Here is a 16,618-nt window from a genome sequence, read left to right on the forward strand (position 1 = left end):
GGAAAAAATGCTGGATGCCAGTGACTGTGAGTACACCTGTCTGGGTGTCGCCATGGCAACCTAATTAGAAGGCCAATAGGATGAAGGCAAGGTCTGGTTAGAGACGCCACAGACAGGAGCTCAAAAACAGTTCAGCGGTGAAGATTAGAACGAGGCTGCAGAAAGATTGCTTCAGCTGGGGTGATTTGAGAAGAGAGAGAGAGATGATCCGTCTTCACCTGTCAGCATCACAACACAGCCCGGCCTTGTCATTTTAAGCCACTTTTACCATTGCTTTTTACTATTTCTTATTTTTAAATTCATTTCTAAGATTTTTCTTTTTAAATAAAATGTTATATATATATATATATATATATATATATATATATATATATATATATATATATATATATATATATATATATATATATATATATATATATATATATATATATATATATATATTATTTTTCTTTTTATTTTATTTTTTATAATTTTTGACTCATTAACCCATAGGCCTATTTATTATTGCTTTCATTATTTTATTATTTATTTTTATTATATTTTCTATTGTTTATTAATGTATTTTTGTTTAACCCATATTTATTTTCTTTCTAATTTTGAATTATATATTATTTAATTTATTTTATTTTTATTTTTTTGTCTTTAACCCATATTTGTAATTGCTTTTTATTAGGCTATTTTCATTATTTTATACTATTTTACATATTTTTGTACTTCTTAAAAATATATTTTCAGTTATTGTCTTAATGTATTTTTGTCTAACCCATATTTTGTTACTTTCTTGTTTTTATTGTTTACATTATTTAATCATATTTTATTTTTGTATTTAACCCATGTTTATTGTTAGTTTAATTATTTTTCTGTTTATATTTCTGTTTCATATTTTGTACTTTGTATATTTTCAGTTATTGTTTTATTAATATAATTGATTTTTGTCTTACCTATATTTAGTTTCTTTTTTTTTTTATATTGTTTTTTTTTTGTCTTTAATCCAAATTTTACTACCAAATTTACCATTTCATTTTCGTTATTTTTTTACTTTATTTACTTATTTAGTTAATGATTTATTTATTTATGTTTTTGCTGTCACATTTTCTTAAGATATTTTGTTATTATTTGTTTTATTGCTTGCAGCTAACATGCAGCACAAATGTAATGTTATTTACCATGCAATCAAAGCAGGCTCAAACTGAAAGTGAGAGGGTTCTCTCTCAGAGAGATGGACCAGAACAAAGGTCTCTGTCTTTCACTTCCAAGCCCCCTCTGTCTCGTTCTCTTTCTCTCTAAGCTCTCTCTGTCTGTCTGATAAGACAAGTGGTCTAAAAGCCTGGGGTTAAATACATTCTGTCCTCTTCTTCCAGAGACACTCCCTGATTAAACTGTAACCTTGTTAACCCAGGAATCCAGCTCTAAAACAGACACCTTTGTTCTTAAAAAAAAAAAAGTATATATGATTAGTTTGTTAAACACAACAGACAGGAAAGGCATAGCTGAAAATAATTCAGTTTTAGTCCTGACTGTGTACATTATATACCCAGGATGGAAGAGATTGTTTCCATTTCATCTCAAGCAGGTTTATAGGAATGGTGGAGTTCTGTTGGAATTGCGGTGTCTGTCAGTGAGAAGTCGGTGAAGGTGAAACGGAGGGATCTCCCCCTCAGGCTATTAGGGGGTCTCTTTGCTATAAACATTCCTCACATTCCTGCTGCTAATTGGATCAGAACCATGGAGTTCCTGGTGGAGAGCTCCTTTATTGTGCTTTTAGAGTCTTACATGGATGGTGGTCTGTTTCTTCTCTCCTCTCTCTCACGCATTACTATTTGGTCTCTTGGTCTGTTTTTTCAGGGCACATGGTTTCATCAGATTTTGGTTGCACGGGAGCGAGACATTGAATATTTATGACATTAATAATAATAATATAAAATAATTTATTATTCTGTTGTTTTAAGTGAAACATAATCAAATAATTTTCGCAAAAATATTATTCTTTATCATTGTTATTAGTAGTCATTGACATTAATGTTTTTTTTTGTTTTGTTTTTTCACCTAAAGACTGGTTGGCTAATTTTGCTTTTGCTTTTTCTTTGCTTTTTGCTTTTTTTTTTCATGGACCTGAAATCATAAAAAAAACACATCTTTTTCCACCCCCACAGCACATCAGCGAGAAGTAAATATTCTAGGTCGAAGGTTAAAGGCCAGGTCGTCCTAGACTCTCTCAGGAGGGCATCACATTATGAGAAGGATTTATGAAATCTTGCATTATTCCCTCTCTAGTCTCCGGTCCTGCCTTAGTCCCTCCTGGATCTTCAGTCATACATAAACATAAAGAACTGCATGCAACAATAAGCTCTAGCTTTATTAAAGCCTCTGCTCCATCTGAACTCATGTATCACTGCTGTCTGTCCCTCCAACCAGAACTCTCTCTTTCCTGTGGAGTTCATCTGCAATTTTCAGTGTTTTTCTTAATGCGAGCCTTTTTAAATTGCACAGCAACTCTGGTCATTTCAGGTTTGCCGTCTGTCATTCTTTGTCAGATTTAGGATTGATTATCTTTCTGCTAATATTTCACAGATTCGATCTTTCATTCTGACACATAATTATCTGTTAACACCTTGTTTAACATATGAATTTTTGCATTATAAGGTGGTATCACAAGATGCTTGTTTTGGCGTGTGAGAAAACACAGATGTTCGAATCTTCAGGCTACTGATTTCCCCATGATACCCGTTACAATTCACATCCTGACTGCTTTCTAATGACACCCAAGAGGTCACGCAGGGTTCCTTCGGTGTGTTGGTTTAGTGCTTGCTCTGTCCTTGCACATTTGGCAGATCTTAAACCTGCCAGGAGTCTTTTCTCTTGCTAGCATCTCAACATGTTATTTATCACCCACTCTGAAGCGAAACACCTGTGCGGGTTTAAGATAGCTAGTTTACGAGACCCCCAGGTAGATCCCAGGACCTGCAGGGGGTCGACGTGTTGTTCCTGACTTATTTACCACATTTCTAAGATTTTTATTTGCAGTTCCTTATTTACTTGAGGCACTACTCATGTTTTCTTCATAAAAATCTATTTCTTTATACCTCTCTCCTCATCTGTCTCTCCTTTTCCTCCTTTTCCTCCTCTCTCTCTCTCTCTCTCTCTCTCTCTCACATACACTGCCGTCTTTATCTGCGTCTCTTCCTCCCACATCCCAAGACGAAAGAATCGCCGTTCTCTTGTTAGTCACGCTCCTGCAGCTGTTACAGCTTGCGTGTGGCAGCGAGCGCCAGGAATAAGGTGGAATTTACATTCATCCTAGTGAAAGCAGTTGTGCCGCCTTTGATAGTCAGAGAAATCTGGTTGAAATCCTCCACCTCACTCATGCTTTAACACGTTTGATGCTGTCACGGGTGAAATTTCCACCTACTGCTCGTCTCTGCACTCTAGGCCAGAACGCTGCCTCCACTCACATTCAGAAAGACACGGGGAGACCCTCTTGCTTCTCGGTCCCTATGCACTCCATCATGTTTGTGTATATTCACAGATCACAGTGAAAATAGCTTGTTTTCTTGTTTGGAAGAATTCTGTAAAGGATCATTTATCAGATGTCTTTGGCTTTTCATGGAATTGTATTATTATTTTTATGTGGAAACCTTAGTTTTTAATATATTAAATGAATGTTACTGTCAGATCTGATTTCTGCCAACTTCATTGCATAATTATTTTAGCCTGCTTACTGTCAACAATGTATCAGTTTCCACAAAAATATTAAGCAGCACAATGTTTTAACATTGATGATAATAAGAAATTATTCTTAAGCAACAAATCAGCATATTAGAATGATTTTTGAAGGATCATGTGACTGAAGACGCAATTCAGCTTTGCATCACAAGAATGAATGACATTTTAAAAATATATTAAAATAGAAAATAGCTATTTTCAATTGTAATATTTCACAATATTAGTGCGTTTAATGTTTTTGACCAAATAAATACAGTATTGATAAGCATTTCTTTCAGAAAAAAATAAAATAATAAATAAAAAATCGTACCAACTTTTGAACGGCATTTTATCATGGTGAACAAACTAAACTAGTGTGATTCATACAGAACTCTCATAAGACTATATTAGCTTTCCAGCTACTTCCAAGACAAGAATCTTCTAAATCAAGATTAAAAGCGCTCACTGATACCATTGCATGAAAGTTAAGCTTTTCAGTAATGAGAAGGGGCTCTGCCAGATTGCTAAATTTAGATCTTCTTGTCGTTTCTTCACCTAAGGCCTTTTTAACACCACACATGAAAGGCCATATTAACAGATACAGCCTGGTTTGTTGCAACAAGGCGCTCCAGATGAGTTAAGTTTATAGCTACGCTTTGGGGTTTCATTTTGTGTAGATTCATTACCATAAGGATGTAAGTGTGGACTTCTCTTTGTGTAAATTAGATTTAATGACGAAGTTTCAAATCAGAGTTTGTAATAATTCTCAGTGGCTCACTTCAGTTTACTCTGGTATAATTTATGTACATTGGTAAAATAAATAGTCAGTGTTGTAACGCAGAATTTACTTGGGTTTTCTGTATTGAGCCGTGGAGGTTCGCTTTCACTTATATTGTGTGTATACGTTGTGAAACAATCCAACAAAAAAATTCATTTATGTGTCCATTTTAATTTCATTTTATTGATGTTTCAAGTATAAGGTTTTTGTTTTTAAAGGTATAGTTCACTCAAAAATGAAAATTGTCATTAATTGCTCACCCTCAATGTCGTTACAAACCCTAAAGACTTTCGTTCATCTTCAGAACACAAATTAAGATATTTTTGATGTAATCCGAGAGCTTTCTGACTCTCCATGACTGTGTTGCTGTCTATGCAGGGTCAGGAAGCTCTCGGATATCATCAAAAATATCTTATTTTGTGTTCCAAAGATGAACGAAGGTCTTGCAGGTTTGGAACAACATGAGGGTGAGTAATTGATGACAGAATTTATATTTTTGGGTGAACTATCCCTTTAAGTGCTTGTCATTAGCTGTTTCTTAACAGTTGTAATGGTGTCAGTAGATCATGTGGCAGTTGACCACAGAGAAACAGAGTGATGGTCCTGGAAAGCAACTTGTTAAAGAAACAACCAGGCCTACCAACCCTCGAATAGCATGTCAGCAGAATTACATCTTTTGATCCAAGGTATAATCATGTCACTACATATACAGTGGGCAGATTCAAAATGACTTTAGTGTTGCGGATCAAATACTTGTAATCATAACCATTCTGGTGCCATCGACATGTCAGTGTGTCATCTTTGTGTGGTCAGAAAAGGTAATGTTTTCCTTTGTGTGTGAGAGAAAGTTTTATGTGTGTACATAAATGTCCACACTGAATTGTCAAAAATGCTTTTCTTTCTCCAAGTTTTTTGTACTCGGCTCTTACAGAGAAATGGATTTTCAAGTGGACCGTCTCCAGGATGACAGACTAGAGTCATTTTGCACAGTCTGGTGCTTTTTGCTGACAAAAAAATGAGGAGACTTCAATTTCCCAACCCACACTCAGAAGCAGCAAGCATCCCTGATGAAATTAAACCGGTCTGGAACATATTCACCTGGCCTGTCTTAGTCATGTCACCTTTAGATGGTTGTCAGGGGTACGAGTGCGTTAAACCGGTGGAGGTTGGATGCTCTGGTGAGGTGAGGGAACCCTGTGGCAAGAGTTAGCAAAGGTTCTGCATCAATAATGCATCAATGCTCCACTTCCCTAGTTTAAACGCATCATTTGGACGGTGGCACTGGGAGTGAAATGGCTTAGGTAGCCAACATGTTGATTGAAATGGCTTTCTCTATGTGCATGTGTGAGAATGAGAGCATCTTGGCATCGACAAACAACATGGGGGTTAACACACTGATCCAAACCGACCACTGGAAGTTGTTTTCTCCATTTTTCTGCCACTTCCTCTCTGTGAGTGTGTGAAAGAGGAAATAGTGCCCCCACAGCTGTTTTGTGTCTGGTCTGTCAGAAAGGGTGACTGGTCTTTGTGCAGTCATCATATATTTGAGAGGCTGATTTGCATGTGGAGTCGTGTCAGACGGAGAGTTGTGACGGCTCCATAGTGAGCTGTCAGCCCGAGGAGGAGTCTTCCAGCATGCTCTGTCTTCAGCTCTGACCTTGAACTCCAGACTCTCCAGCGGGCCCGTTCATTGCGTCTCTCTCAAGAGCCACATTTCCTTTCCCATGTCTCAGTGGGAGAGAGCTCAATAGGTTTTAACCTCAATAATGAGATTTTTAATGAAGTTGTGGATTGTTTTAATGTATTTGTTAAGTGTGCTTGATTCTACGATGTATTTAGATGAACACAGGGTATTCAGGGTAGCATTCCCCTCAATATTCACATTAGTATTATTATTTTTCAATCGCTGTTCTTAGACTATTACATTTGTAGTTATATTCTTGGTACAGGATTTTTGTTACTCTTTAAACAAACAGACTCTAGCTAAGACACTGTAAAGTTGCAAAAAAAAAAACAATTGCAAGAATGTATCCAGTCAAGGTCAGCTCTGTATTTTTACAGGGCCTTAGGATTAGTCAGTCATTTAGGCAAACCACCAGTTAGTTGATTTTGAAAATATTTATTTTTTACAAATGTATACTCTTGCTGACATTGAAGTTTTGTAATACAAGAGGATTAAACAAATACTTACAAACAACAGGCGCCAGATTCCTACGCTTCCCGTTGACTTTGCCAAAGCAGACTTGCACACAAACACACACACAAACTGAAATGCTTCTACCCGAGCTGGCCTCAACTGGGTCTTAATTCAATTATGAAAGACTTTTATAAAAGAGACTTGTGTTCAATAGCTTAATTTATGAGTCTGCACACTGCAGCAGTCCAAGCTCGTAGTATGACCCTCAGTTACTTTGTGAGGTGCCCCAAGTCTCAGTACTGGGTCCATTCTCATTAATAATGTGGCTATTTCCGTGTGTGTTATTGGTATTGACCGGCCTTGCAGAGAGCAGGCAGCCAGTTATTGGCTGGGATTTGGATCTGCCTTGTGTGTTGATGGGGCCCCGAGTTTAATCACTGTGGAAACATGAGAGTTATTAAAACGGGAAGCCTTGGCACTGCAAAGGGATCTCGGATGTCTCTCAGGCTCACTAATGATTATAAGCCTGCAGCTTTGTCACCAAATAGTGAGAAAGGAAGAGAGAATATAGAGATTTGAAGATACGGAAAAGACATAATTCAAATGATTCTATTAATTTAGATGGAGAATTAAACAAAAAAATCAACAAAAATAAGTCGGAAGTCGGAAAATCATTTTGGCAATGAGCTCAAAATCTCAAATTCTGATCTCACATGTCTGAGTGTTCTTGTAGATAAGGTGCTGAAGTGCTCATAACTGTCCTGTGCTTTCTATAAGGGCCTATTTAATACATGCACACTACCACCATGTGGTCAGTAAGGGCACTGCATATACAGTGAAAGGGCATTTGAGTGCACAGTGTTGGCTGGATTGGCGCCTCTTGGCCAGAGGCAAGATGATTGCACAGTGTATCTCAGCACCCAGTGTTACCTTGGGAAGTGCCATGTGGGTCACCAGCAATGAATTTCAGCATCGCCCACTGTTTTTGTCTAATCAGTGCTTTTCATGCAGTTTTCGAATGTGTAACCAGCTCTCGGGCACTTTGGAGGGAATCTGTTTCCTTGGCACGTTTGGTCACTGGGGTGTGAAGAGGTAATGTAGGGAGAAGCACAGCTGGAGCGGGTGGTGACGGGGGGTGTTGAATTTGTAACTGAGAGCTAAATCTCTCTGTCGTCAGTTTGGTCGAGATTAATCTGTTGAAAACCACCTGCTAGTTTGTTGGCAGTGCTTGGTCTTTCTCCCACTCCACAAATCCTTTGCGTGGTTCCGACGAAACACACTTTTCCTTGTGGCTTGTGTCTCTGTAGCATACTCAGAGTGGCAGAACGCTCTGGAAAAGATATTTTTGTGTATTTTTAGGAAAGGTCCCTATAGTGTGCATGTAAGCAGCATAAGAACTGAGTATTTTTCTTGAGGTGGTTTCATCACCATCATTATCTGACTGCTCTCACTTCAATACAGCCTTTCACTAAAAGATTCTGAGCCATGCCTGTTATTTCACTTAGTTCAGCTCCATATAATGGTCGTTAAAGATGTTTGCAGATGTATGGGTATAAGGATTTTTTCCTTCTCTTGTTAAATAGTGAAGTGTGCATGAGCATACATGATTTTGTATTGTGTGTGTGGTTAAAAAAAAAAAAAGCCCACTTTTGTGAACATTTTTGAGTGATGACAAAAGAATCATTTAATCAGTTTTGAATCGATTCATTGAAACTGATTCACAAAAGGGGAATCAAAATTAACCATTAACCAAGTATTTTGCTACTTATATTTACTAAATGTATGCATTTTACATCCTGTGCATTAACATATATATATATATATATATATATATATATATATATATATATATTGAATCATTAATTCATCTGATTGCATTTTAGCAGATGCTTTTATCCAACATGAGTTGATATGTGCTAGGTAAACCTAATAAGTGCTTGTTTTTTTTAATTAGCATGTGCAATTTATTTTTTGTATAAATTATAAACTATTATAAATTTTTAAATACATATTATTCCAAATGTATTTTTTAAAAATAATATACCAAATATCCACTGTATACACATCCAGACCTGGAATGTTCCTAGTTCCTTATAGTCCTGTGCCCTTTTTTTTTTTTTCAAAGGAATATCTAAACAGACAGGATGTGAAGTGGTGGGAAAGGATTAAGACAGTGGTGCTACAGGGCATGCTGGGAAGACTCTGAGCAAAGGCATTTATTGAGTCATGGTTTACACCGGTTACATCCTGTCTTTCGAAACAAAGTATTAATTGTTGGATAAAGTTGTATACAGGTTGCATTGTGATGATGATTGTCCTTTGTTCTACTGTGAATGTTTTGTTGATGATATTAACAGTTTACTGTAGCTCCAACAGTAAAGGTCATGGGTTCAATTCCCATGCAATGAAAGTCACTTTGGATTAAAGAGTCAAATGCTTAAATATAAATATTATCATAATCTTGTATATGATTGGTTTGTTTCGTGACTAATGGAATTCTCCTATCTTGTTTCCTGCAGAAAGTTCTACTACATCACTCTACTGAGAGACCCTGTTTCCCGCTACCTTAGCGAATGGAGGCACGTCCAGCGGGGGGCGACGTGGAAGACGTCCCTGCACATGTGCGACGGACGGACACCAACGCCCGAAGAGTTGCCGCCCTGCTACGAAGGCTCAGACTGGTCGGGGTGCACTTTGCAGCAGTTCATGGACTGCCCCTACAACCTCGCCAATAACCGCCAAGTACGTATGCTGGCCGACCTCAGCCTGGTTGGATGCTACAACCTCTCCACAGTTCCTGAGAAGAGGCGCTCACAGCTGCTGCTCGAATCGGCCAAGAAAAACCTACGAGACATGGCTTTCTTCGGCCTGACGGAGTTCCAGCGGAAGACGCAGTACTTGTTCGAGCGCACCTTCCACCTCAAGTTCATCCGGCCCTTCATGCAGTACAACAGCACGCGGGCGGCCGGCGTGGACCTGGAAAACGACACGATACAGCGCATCGAGGAGCTCAATGACCTGGACATGAAGCTGTACGACTACGCCAAAGACCTGTTTCAGCAGCGCTACCAGTACAAGCACATGCTGGACCGCCGGGAGCAGAGACTACTGAGAGGACAGGCGTCTTTCCACAGCCCGTTTCGAGAGGACGGAGCCGGAGGAGAGGGTACGGCACGCCTGCCAACCGAGGACTACATGAATCACATCATCAACGGATGGTAACCGCCCACCCCTCTCCAGAGAGACCAAATAAGAGACACAGTAACAAGGAGAGGGGGAATAAACAGACCCAAGTGGAATGTCCATTCCCAGATGGGAGAGTTCAACGTTCCATTCTTTTGGTGGGAATATGGGACCAGGGAGCGTTCAAGAAATAAGTCTGTGAGCGTTTCGTTTAGTGCCGCATCTCATAGGCCTTTTTTAAACAAAAGTTACGGCATAACATTAATATTAAATTATTATCGAATTATTATTTTTTTTGTTTTTTTGTGCCACAAAGTTTTTCCTTGACCTCCGTGCTGCAGTGTTTCTCAAAAAGATTGACTGAAACAAACAGGTTTTAATATCTGATTCACATGAATATCTGAGAATCTGAACTCTTTAGGAAAATATAAAGATTGTTTTTATATACATATATATAAATATGTATAAATCTTAGATTGCCTTTTTTTTTTAAACCTGATGTGAAGTGGATGGAGCCAGTCACAAGTGGTTGAAAATTACTAACAGGTGTTGTGAGTATGATTTTATAGATATATCTTAATATATATAACGCAAAAGAGTCCCATTTTCCATGAGTGTTTTTATCGTTTTTTTCCCTTTGAGTGTCGATTCTCAAACAGATTCCCATAAGCCATGGAGATTGTATTGGAAAGCCATGACAGACGTATCTAACTGTAGTACTGATACCCAAAAAACGATTAAGCCAACATGTTTTGTTTGCTTTTTAAGCATGTGCTAATTTATACAGTATGCACTGTATGTGTTTGTTTTTGCACATTTGCCGTGATCCTTTTACCCATAATGCAGTGCAGTATGCCCACATTTTGCATTGTAAATCACATACCTTGAATGAACAAAATCCTTCTCTTCATTTACCGATCAGGATTCACATCACCATTTGCCCTCGTTAATTGTTAAGTTTGCACGCATGTAAAATGTGTTACTTGAACTTGCACTGAGCATGTTGGGGCTTGACATCCCTCACAGATAGTTCTCGTTTGGCTCTGTGTCTACGGAGACTCCTTAACTCGCATCTTCACACTTCCCTCCAGCTTAAACTCAAAATAAGCAGACTGCTATTGAAACCATGTTTAGAGCCATATTAAAAATGCTTATGGGAAAAGAGTGAAGAATGGATCATGTTCCGTCTGTCTCTCAGTCAGAATATGGAGATCAATGCTGAATAAAATCAAGAGACTGGTGAGGAAAGTGAGACCGTTGCTGTGTGTGTGTGAGTGCGTGTGTGCGTACGTTAATGTGTACAAGTGTATACTGGATATATTTGAGGTGTCTTGAGTTTGCTTCCCAACAATGTTCATTACTGTGAGTATTTCTGTTATTCATGACACCTGGATCTTTAAAATTACCAATAAAAAGATATTTCCCATTTTTAAAACATGGTCAATTTGGTCATTTTTACTTTAAATGTGCTGTTGTGTTAAATGTTTTTTCTTTCCTCTAAACTAGTTACTCCAGTCTTCAGTGTCCCATGTTCCTTCTGAAATAATTTGCTGATTTGCTGCTTATAAAACATCTTTAAATAAATAATTCTAATAATAACAGTGTTGAAATTTTTTGTGGAAACCTTGAATGCTTATTTCAGGATTCTTTGATGAATAGAAAGTTCAAAAGACATTGATTTGAAATAGAAATCTTTTGTCATTTGTGATCAGGTTAATGCATCCCTGCTGAGTAAAAATCTTGCACCAAGTATTTGAATGGTAGTCTAATATACTGGTAGTGTATAAACAATGTTTATGAACCTTGTTATTCAGGTCATTTTTATTGCATTGTAGCATACCATGATGATGTTTTTTGGATTGTGTGGATAATGTGCTCTAATATTTACAGTAGCATTTGAATTCTGGATGGTATAACATTATATAATTAAATTCACTTACGACTCTGTTTACAACCTGAACACTCTGAAATTCAGCCCTTAAAACACTTTAATCTCAGGACACCCAACACCTCTGTGTGAAAGTGTGGGAACAATCATGGGTTTCCTTCCCGTGTCTTACAAAACAGTGTTTCTGTTGTTTGAGTTAATCAGCAGCTCTCTCCTGAGTGTTAATTATCTTTTAGAGGGTGTGTGTGTGTGTGTGTGTGTGTGTGTGTGCTCAGTGTCCCAGGAACAGTCTCGATGTTATGACACATTTCCTGTGGAGGACAATTTTGTCATTACTTTTTGCCTGACTCAACAGTTTTCAATGACAAACAATAAGAGAATCTCAAGAGTCATTCAAAATATCTGTATTCATTAAGTGTCATATTTCAGTACAGCAATCTTACCAGGTCAATAAGAATTTGTTGTGATTCCGATTCTGTACAATTTATTTATAACAATTGTATATATTTTTTTTTTTTTAAATGGTCTTTTTCTCAGGTGTCCAAACCTGTGCGTGCATCTTCACCTTTATGTCACAGTTTGTGTTCCCCAGAGCATGGAGCTGAAATCATCTGCTGTTCCTCTGAGCGCTTCATCTGAGATGCTGATGACACTGCTCTGCTGTAACCATGGAGATCCAGCCCAGCAGAAGCTCAGGGACAGCCACTTATCTCACTTGTTTTTATTGTTCTTTGTGAGACTGGTGGGATTGGCTTTTGTGTTTTGTTCGAAACTAAAGACCAACATGGACTTTAGAGGTTTACAAGGAACACAATGTTGCATCACAGCCTAAAGTTTCATCACTATCTTGCATATGTCCAATAAAAGGGCAGTCAGTTTTGAATGCAAAATATGAAGACAATATAACTACTCATAAAACTTGGTCACTTGGAAGAAGCTAGTCCACTAAGGCAGATGTTAACATGGATGTGATGTCTGTTTGTCTTCAAAAATCATGAACAAAACTATGCTACATATGCATGAATATATATATATATATATATATATATGATCAGACATTAAATTATTAGAAGTTTGTTACTTAATTGAGTCACCACTTCAGGGCCAAAATAAAATTCTTGAATACTTACAAAAAAACTACAGCATGCGTTCCTCAATTAGTTTTCGCCGAGGGCCGAATTCTGCCAACAATACCAAGCCAAGGGTCACTGACCTATATAAATATATTATTCTTATTATTACAATTATTATATTATTGTTGCTTTTGTTAAAATAGTCACAAGGTGGTCACAAGATAAATATTCAGATTTTTTCCCCCAATCTGTTTTATTCAAACAATTATGAACATTTTTGCATTTAGATACAGAAGAACTTTGCCTGTTGAATATTAAAAACAAATGAACAAACAAAAAATCTGGATCTCCATGTCTACCATGCAAATCAACTGTTCCTGCTCATCTCCAGACTGGATCTCTTCTCTCCACTTTCCCTAATTGCAGATTCAATTAGATCTGTCAGCATTAATATTTTTACACTTAGATTTTTGGGGGGGATCAAACTGTAACACAGTGTGTCCCAACCAGACGTGACGCGATAAGTATCTTTTCCATGTAGGCTAGTTTTTGTTCTAACCACCCGCGACAGCGACACGTGACAATAAGCTACAAAGAATTCTATTTTAGAAATGTTTTTTTTATTTTCTGCGACGTCGCGGCAGGAACAACACACAAAATATGACAGTGATACTCTCAGGTAATGATTATGTGCTTTATTCAATGTTAAAAGTAGGCTATCTAATGTGAGTTTGAATATTATTTTGCGTGAGGTTTATAGTCATAGTGAAACCTCAGATCTTGAAAATATATTAAAGCAAACTTACGTTAAAAATGTGAACCGGCAAGTTTATTCCAGGGGCGTAAATTTGAGTAGGTGGGGACACTAAACGTAAAATTTCTCAAGAGCAATTTTTGAAGGGGACACAAATAATACAGCCAAAATTATCAATTTGTACTTGTAAGGATATTTATGTGTACACAGCATGTGTACATAGCATGGAGACCGTGTTTAAATATGAGTTCATGGTTCACCACGCGGTCATATTATAATTATTATTTTGCATCATCCATAGTATTTTAGGTTTCGTCTGAAACCTAGTACGTCTCTTTCACATTAATTCAACCGCATTAAACCCACTGATCTGCCACTTAACATCATATTGAACGAAACCCAACACATAGGTCTACAATATTAGCCTAATATCAGTTCACACACAGGTTTATCGCCGTGTTAGTTGTAGTGGGTGACAAGCTACGGTATTAAGCTTGTTAACCTTATAATAGCTCATAGAAAATACATAGGATGTCATAATTTTCTTGTCATGACTAATTTATTAATGATCCAGCATCATCTGTATTAAAGAGAAAGAATCATTTCGCCCGATGTTTAAAGAGAATAAAATAGCCTTGACAGCCTAAGTTACTTACACATAACTAACTTGCTCTCTCTCACCGGACTCCTGTGTGTGTGTGTGTGTGTGTGTGTATCGGTAAAGAAGGAAAGCAGGCAGTGGACCAAACCACTGTGATGAAAGGGAGGGGGGAATCAAAACATTTCTGAACTTAAAACGGTTTTTTTGCGTTTATTTGGAGAAGGGTCTGTCTGCAGACTGCAAGAGAGGGGCGTAACTGGAAGGAGGCGTAACTTGAAGTTGTCCAAATCACACAGAACCACGCGAGATGTCAAAACGAGATGTTGTCGGGCTGCGTCCGAAACCGCATACTTTCTTCAATAAGTACTTACTTAACGAGCGCTAAAAGAGTACATACTCTACAGCCTGAATGCGTTAATTATGAATGCGATTTGGATATCATCCGTTATGTTGACGTTATCACGTGACCTAAGACGTTATAACAAGCGCAACAAAAGATATGAGTGACAGGTTTAATTTTTAATTTCATCTAAATTTGCTCATTTTGTGGTCTTGTTGAAGAAACAGCTGCCCTTTTATTTTGTGATTGTAGTAGTCAATACATTTTGTGTTGATTTAAGTTCTTATATTTGTAACTCCACTAATGTGATCCACAGTTTTATCCTTAAAGCATTTTTTATTTTATTTTTATTACATAAACCCAAAATTGTTATCTCTTGAATATTTTAATTATTTTATCATCCACAAGCAAAAGTGGCTTAAATCTCCTGTTTTCTTTTTTATGTTGAATTTAACTTTCTTGTTTCATCCCTCGCTTCTAAAAAAAATCGTCATGATGAATTATTCAAAGATATTTAACCTCGTCACTGTGCTTTTTTTCTGTGTATATTATCTCATACTGTGATGAACGCATGAAATTTTTGTTTACCGTTTTATGCCATTTATGATTGTTCATTGTTAGATACAACCATCTTTCCCTGATCTTTTATGTAATAAGTTCGGCAATAATAAAAAAAGAGGGACAGGTGCACTAACACCTCATATCATCACTAACTCGACAATCTAGTACGGTTTTCCTCAGCGTTTGAGATGTCAGCACAAAGGATATGTCGGGCAGCTGCTCGAAGTTCTCGCCTTTGGAGAAGACTGTTGATTTTATACTCTAAAAATGTAAGTATTTCTACTTAAAAATTACGATTACCCCAGAATGAATTGCATCATTTGCCCACCCCACCCCAACACTTACACGCAATAATAATGATAAGTGCTAACCAATAATTATAATTTTTTAAACTTAAAATGACAAACAAGTAAAACAAGCAAAATTTAATTTTGTCGTGACATGGCTATACATGAATATACACTAGTTGAACAAATGCAGTCAAGTGAATACATCAATTTTCAGTCAAGCAATTAATACATTAAAATATATTTTATTTAATGACAACAATAAGAAACATGAATAAATAAGTATAAGAATGAATACAAGGAAGCATCACAATAAATACATACAATATACAAGTCAACAACAGATGAAACAAAGCTTCATTCAAACTTATTGTTCTAACAATCATGTTTTACAGACGGTGAACCCACATCCTACAGTCATCTCAACACAGCTGAGCCAGTTCTGCAGCTGCGCTGTGCTTCACAATCTTGCTCTTCTCAATGAGGACATCGTTGACCCAGAGGATGAGGAAGACCATGATGACACCCCTGAACCACACAACCTTGAGGCAAGAGCAGGAGAACATGTGCGGGATAATCTGTGTCTGCTTCAAACATTCGTGTGCTGCTCTCCATGAGCACCACTACCTGTAAAACATTTAAACAGAGTTAAACATTTACAATTCATGTTGTCAGCTTTCCATTTCTTGCCAAATTTTATTTCATGTTTACAATTACATGCATTTTTTTTTAGTTGTAGCTTTATTACTTCTGTAGTGGGCTAAACCACTGAACTGGTCAGCAGAAGGTTGCTGGTTCGTCACTGGCGTGTCCTTCAGCAAGGCTCTTTTCTCCAGGTTGATCCAGGGATTGTAGGTCCCTGTAATAACAGCACTGGAAATCACTTTCGATAAAAGCTTCATGACTATTTTTTGATGATGCTTGTGAAGCTTCTGAAAGTCAGCCTTCACTGTATGAACAGAGACCAGCAGAATAAACTTGACCAATGTCACATCCTCGATGTCTTTTGGTCTTTCTCTAGATGTTCTCGCTGGCTCTGGGGTCACTGATGATGAAGAGACCACAGCAGCATCTGGTTCAGATGAGGGCAGGTGCAGTGTTGGAGCGTCTCATTCATGGCACTGGATCATTTCCAGGATGCTGCTGTGGACTCTCCATCCTCAGCGCTCACAGCAGCCTGCAGACATTTCAGATCATACAAAACAGCCAAACATAATACACAAGCAGTCATTTTAACAGCACAATGTCATCTGATCTCTGTATTAAAAGTAATAAAATGATCTTACTTTATCCTTTTGTTTCAGGTTTTCC

General features: G+C 37.4%; 1 protein-coding gene across 1 annotated transcript in view; it reads left to right on the top strand.

Moving 5' to 3' along the window:
* hs6st1b (heparan sulfate 6-O-sulfotransferase 1b) overlaps positions 1 to 11,402 on the top strand; it is a 49,429-nt gene extending 38,027 nt beyond the window's left edge. The window contains exon 2 of the mRNA XM_058765791.1: positions 9,140 to 11,402. Within this exon, the coding sequence (XP_058621774.1) occupies positions 9,140 to 9,842 (703 nt within the window). The 3' untranslated portion in view covers positions 9,843 to 11,402. The remainder of the gene's footprint in view (positions 1 to 9,139) is intronic.
* Positions 11,403 to 16,618: the final 5,216 nt, after the last annotated feature.

The sequence above is a fragment of the Onychostoma macrolepis genome, chromosome 24, assembly GCF_012432095.1.
Source record: "Onychostoma macrolepis isolate SWU-2019 chromosome 24, ASM1243209v1, whole genome shotgun sequence".
Classification (NCBI taxonomy): Eukaryota; Metazoa; Chordata; class Actinopteri; order Cypriniformes; family Cyprinidae; genus Onychostoma; species Onychostoma macrolepis.